The sequence below is a fragment of the Pundamilia nyererei genome, unplaced genomic scaffold (assembly GCF_000239375.1).
Source record: "Pundamilia nyererei isolate P.nyererei 1_Seehausen unplaced genomic scaffold, PunNye1.0 scaffold00259, whole genome shotgun sequence".
Classification (NCBI taxonomy): Eukaryota; Metazoa; Chordata; class Actinopteri; order Cichliformes; family Cichlidae; genus Pundamilia; species Pundamilia nyererei.
In genome coordinates, this window is record NW_005187660.1 from 249,240 (window position 1) to 255,414 (window position 6,175).

The 6,175-nt window shown below is 41.7% G+C and overlaps 1 protein-coding gene across 1 annotated transcript; it reads right to left on the minus strand.

The window, feature by feature from the left end:
• Nucleotides 1-113: 113 nt before the first annotated feature.
• On the minus strand, nt 114-1,774 carry LOC102208304 (ferritin, middle subunit). The gene is made up of 4 exons (XM_005749971.2): nt 1,493-1,774; nt 932-1,078; nt 629-754; nt 114-524 (listed from the first exon to the last, which is right to left on the minus strand). The coding sequence occupies exons 1-4, from the start codon at nt 1,592-1,594 to the stop codon at nt 369-371; spliced, it is 531 nt and encodes a 176-aa protein (XP_005750028.1). The 5' UTR covers nt 1,595-1,774; the 3' UTR covers nt 114-368.
• Nucleotides 1,775-6,175: the final 4,401 nt, after the last annotated feature.

Here is a 6,175-nt window from a genome sequence, read left to right on the forward strand (position 1 = left end):
CATGACTTCACTGTGCAAAACTCCAACACTCACATTCTGATTTAAAAACTTATTTGTACCCCAAGTCACTGAAGTGATTCGTGAGTGAGTCACAGATGCAGACAGACCAAAGATCCAGCTCAAAAGGTTTATTCAGATGAACAGATCAGAAACATTTCCAAATGTCAGACAGCTTAGAAGCAGAGCCATACCCTGATAACATCCATCGCTCCATGTGACATTTCACACAAACACCACAACATACAAGAACTGATGCCAGCTTTAAAGTGAGGAAATCAGGAAAGAAATCAGCTGGAGCAGAAGTGAGTTTACTTCAAAGCCTGTGTTGTTAACATGCTGACTCCAGGCTCACTTCTACGTCTCAGCATTTAGCTCTTGTCACCCAGAGTGTGCTTGTCAAACAGGTACTCTGCCATCTTGTTGTTGTGGGCATCCATGCGGGTGAGGTTAGTGATGTGGTCACCCAGCTTCTTGATGGACTTCACCTGTTCATCCAGGTAGTGGCTCTCCAGGAAGTCACACAGCTGGGAAAACAAACTACAGTTAACATTTGATGATTTGTCAAACATACACAGCATCAACTAGTTCAGTCTTTAACCCCAAACTCTTCCCTCCAACTCCCACTTACATGAGGGTCATTATGCTGAGAAGCCAGCTTGTGCAGGTCCAGCAGAGCCTGGTTGACATTCTTCTCCAGCTGCAGAGCACACTGCATGGCCTCCAGCCCGCTGCCCCACTCGTCACGCTCTGGTTTCTGCACAACAAACAATTCTGTTAGAGACTGAACACTTGTTTTAAGCTCTGTGTACACATTACACACTAATGCAACAACAGGAAGAGAACAAGTGTCATAACACTGCTCATTAATCCCAGTTTCTGTGTCAGACACAGTCAGGTATGTCACAGCAGGACTGGTTCAGTTTGTACACACCTTGATGTCCTGGAGTAAGACGCGACCTCCTCTCTTGTTCTGGAAGGACAGCAGCTTGTCAGCGTGCTCCCTCTCCTCATGGCTGTTCTCCTTGAAGAAGTGGGAGAAGCCTGGCAGGGCCACATCATCACGGTCAAAGTAGAAGGCCTGACAAATCAGACACAGGTTATTAGTACACAGCACCAATTCTTCTGCAAATACAGCATCGTGACAAACAGTTATGGAGACAGAAATGATTCATGATGGACAGTTCAGCTGGTTTAGACCGAGGTAACTGCTGAACTCGAGACTAAAGAAAAGCCAAACGAAGCACGACGCAGCATTTGGGTTTTTCGGTGATGTGTTTGGGGTGAAAATACACTCCGCATCTGGCAACCTGCCCAACTGTGATAAACAACCAACAAACGAGCTGCGACTGAAATCATGTATTACTGAAATTAGCAACAACATACCGGACTTTACATTTAACGACTCTACTCCGTTCCCTTTGTCTAGCATTAAGCTAATATAGCTTGAGACTAAGGTCATTATAGACATCAGCATCACATGACGTGTTCTCACCATAGAAGTGTAGGTGTAAGACGCAAACAGCTCCATGTTCACCATCCGGTTGATGGCGGCCTCGCAGTCGCGGTGGTAGTTCTGACGCACTTGGGACTCCATTTCGGCTGGCGTTTCTTGTGCTTTTTATTAACAAAAACGGTGCAAAAATAAAGCTTCACGTTGAAGTTATCTGTAGCTGAAATACAAAGCGGGACGAAGTCAAGAAGTTCCGTTCAAACACTGTTGAAGCAAAAACTCCTCAAAGATTCCTCCCCTGGTGTGAAACGGCACACTCACGGTGTTTATACTCCACGGAGGAGCTCGTGCAAGATGTGACGTATGTTTCCACCAATCACTGAGCCGGGGCGTCTGTACCAGCTGTGACTCACAGGATGAAGTTGCATTTTTTTTCTCCTCCTGATTCGTAGAAAACTCCGCAGTAACTTTAATGTTTAATGTGACCTGCTGGGAGATAGTCAGGTGCAATGACAAAGCATTTTCCGTAGTTCAACAGGTAACAAGCAAAATATGTAAATTATATAACGATTAATCTCCAGATACTTGTAGATGTAGACTTCCAAATGGAACGATATCTAGTCATTTGTTCAATACGTACAGTACTGTGCAAAAGTCTTGAGCCAAACCACATTTATTTTGTTGTCAAGAAGCCAGAATGTCCTGTATTGTTTAAAGCAGTGGTTCCGAAACTAGGGTACGCGTACCCTCGGGGGCACGCAAGTGGCTGTAGGGTGTACACGAGGGTTGAGGTTGGAGTGGCGATCACGAATTTAAAAAGCCTAAATTTGCTTTAATACAGTTTGCTGTGGTTATTAAATGACTATATACCACCCTCTGGTGTTCAGCAAAAACATTACACTGACAAAATAAATGGGCGTGACTTGCCCGATTGACTGAGGCCTGACAGTCAAAGTTGCCTCCAAGCATTCAGTGCAGCGCAGAAATGGACAAATGGTTAACAAGAAGAAGGAAAAAAACGCCCTACCACCAAAACACCGGCCACTAAAACCAATCAGCTCATATCTGAAGATGCATTTGCCAGTGACCGCACAGGTGATTGTTCAACAACAATGGTCAGATTGGGGTTCTAGCACAGATGCATCTGTGGTTACTAGCCAAGTGGCTAGCATAGCTGGAGACAGTCGTGGAGAAAGTGATTAAGGGTCTGATGCAGAGCGTCAAAGTGGGAGAAAGCATATCACCTCGGACTGTAACACACCCTCATCAAAGAAGCGCAAATATGATGACAATTATATTTTGCGGGGATTTACGTGTATAAATATTGGTGGATATTACCGGCCACAATGTGTTAATTGTGCAAAAGTATTGTCTAACAACTCAATGAAACCTTCACTATTGTGCAGACATTTAGAGACAAATCATCCCCATTTGAAAAATAAACCAAGAGAATATATTGAGCGACAGCTAAAATCACTTTCAACAAGTAAAACTTGCATTCGAATGCCAAATCCTATGAAGAAAAACAGACTACAAGCATCTTACATGGTCAGTTACAGAGTGGCTAAAACCAACTTGGAGGACCTCGTTCTCCCTGCTGCTTTAGATATGGTAGGGACAATGGAAAAGGCAAAAAAGACGATACAGTCCATTCCATCAGCGCATATTTCACAGAGAATTTTATGCAATACAGCTGAATGAGTCCACGGATGTGGCTGACCTGGCGCATCTCCTAATGTATGTGGGCAACATTTATGAAGGAACTATCAAGGAGGACATGCTGTTCTGTAAACCGCTGGAAGAAAAGACAACTGCCGCTGATATTTTTCAAAAGCTGGACACATTCGTGAACACACATGGACTCGTGTGTGACAGAGGTGTTAGCACTGATGGCGCATGGGCCATGACTGGGACACACGGAGGTGTGGTTTGGCGTGTACAAGCAGTCACGCCAGATGCCTCTTGGGTACACTGCAGCATCTACCGAGAGGTTCTTGCTGCAAAGGGAATTCCTCTCCGTCTGAAACATGTTTCAGCCGAGCCTACTTCGTTATGACCGTCTGACCAGGAGAGCCTAATTGAGATCGCCACAGTTGGATCTCCCTGGTGGATTTCTGCATTGGACTGCGCACTAAACAGCATGCACTGGCTAACCACGCTATCAAGACTCTGATGCCTTCCGCCAACCACATACTTGTGAGAAAGGGGGTTTTCTGCTTTTAAAAAATGAAAACAAAACACACAGCAAGACTTTGTGTGGAAAACGATTTTAAGACTCATCCTTTCCCAAATTGAGCCAAATATTGAAAAGCTGTGTGCGTCTGCCCATCACATTAAATAAAGTTCTGCTTAATGAAAGTTCACATCTGGCCTCTAAGCTCTCGACAAAATGGTGAATTCTAATAAATCTTTTGATACACTGGTAGTAATTAAAATTGGGTCATTACTAAAATATTTTAATAAATTCATTTTGTGGTGAGAAATAATCGACTTTGCAGTATTTAGTTTTATGCATGCGGTATTGCATTGTATAGACACTAATCGTGAGTCATTGGTAGCTGACATGTTTCACGGGGTATGTGGCGGGAAAAAGTTTAGGAACCACTGATTTAAAGTAGTCTTGAGCAATAATTCTCAGGTTTGTAAAGATCTTTTAAACTTTTTATTTTTACTTTTTCCCAGTCATTTTTAATCAAGTCCTTGCACCTGACTGTATTTAGGTGAAGATTTGTTTGTTAAGCCACTTATCACTGATCCATAATATACTGAAGCACTAAATTAATAAATAAGCAACTTAACAAAGAACCTATTTTAATTGTAAGTGTGTTTAGGAACTGTCAGCCTGTCAAAAACACTAAGCAAAACAGATGTAATTTGTTCCCATTTTGCATGCTGAGGCAGTGAAAAATGACAAAGATAAAAGCATAAAATATTACTTTTCCACCAACAAAGTGATTCTCAAAGAACTATAGCCTATCCCTTGAATTCGCTTCTGCGACACCATCGCTCAGCATGTCCACCTTCACTTCATCCATAAACCTTCTCTGTGGTCTTCACCTTTCCCCTCCTGCTGGCAGCTCCATAAAAACATATGAATTCAAATTTGAAAAATGTTGGTTCACTGTCAGTATACAAGGAGGATGCGAGGAGAAATGTATAACAATGAATGTCTACAACAAACTGTAAGAGGGAGGCTGTGTCATGGTTTGGAGCTGCGGCTGGTGATGTTTGCAGTCCTGACAAAACTGATGGAATTATGATCACAGAAAAGGGCTGAATGACTTTGAGCTACCGTGCAATACCATCTGGGAAGCATTTTACTTCACCCTCCGTCACAGAAGGCGTGTTCAGTGAAGATGGTCACCAGCAGGTTCTAGGTCAATGCATCTCAAGCCCACATCCACTGCCACTGTACTTAAAGGGAGTTGGGACAATGGTAAAGACTTTCTTCAGGCATTTGGATCAACTAAATCCATGACAGTCAATCAGGCAGCAGTGCCTGGACTGGAAACAAGCCATCCTTAAAATATAAATACAACATACCAATTTTGTGTGTTTGAATGCAAAACAAATGTGTTGTTTGAGCCACAGACTGCACTTATGGCTGAACAATACATACATTTTATATCAATTATATCAATACTATAACTTGCAGTACAAAGTTATGGGAAGCTTAAACTTTGTTTCAGAATTATTGAATCTGTTTTTATTGTAAGATGATATATATGACATTATAATATGTATATTAAAATGTTAAATTGTGTAACAAATAAATATAGAATTTAAATTTTATTAAATAACACCAGCTACGATTGTGGCAATATTCGTGTTTGTTGTTCAGCAGAAAAATGTCCAGTGTGTTGGCTGATACACTTTTTGATTTTAAAAATAAAAGCTGGAATCATTTAATTGCATTACAACAACTGGTTTTTAATTATTTTTAATCATACCCACATACAATGTTTGTAATGATTTAGCATTGTTGTGTTTGTCATTGCATTTTGTCTTTGTGGACTCTTGAATCTCATCTTCTTGCTGTATTCTTAGAGTGATTTACATTTCCTGGTGTATTTTCTTGTGCTTAGGAGTTTGCTGAGTATATTGTATTTATTTTAAGTTTAGTTTGTTTTGCGTCTCCTCCTTTCTGTCTCTCATTCTCTCTGTCGCCCTCGTTTCCATCTTCAGTGTCTTTGCGTTTGTCTTTCTAGTCTTATGTCTGTCCCCTCCATGCGTTCCCTTTATCGAGTCAGTCTCGTCTCAGTGTTTGTTTCCACCGTCATCCTGTGTCCGTTCCATCTGTTTCCTGTTTTATTTTGCCTGTCTGTGTCCTGTGTGCATTGTGTTCTGCTTTGCCTCCTCTCTCCTGTCAGTGTGCAATTAGTGTCAGCAGTGTTCCATCCTCTCCTCATCCTGTGTATGTCAGTCTCCCTCTGACTGTTGCTGCATCATCCCGTTTGCTGTATTTCCATGTGGGCCATGTTTCAGTCGTTAATTCCTAGTTGTTTAATTCTAGTGTATAGTTCCTAATTTCTGATTTTTTGTATGTTTTTACACTTGAGTTTATGTAATCACAACAGTAAAGCTACCTGTTTCTGTCCTTTTGGTTCTGAGTCCTGCGTTTAGGTCCTACCTCTGCCTGCCACACAGCCACAAACATCTCTTAGGTCGAAGGGCAATCAAACATAATGTTACTTAGTTGCATTCAATTTGCATGCAAGCAAACTA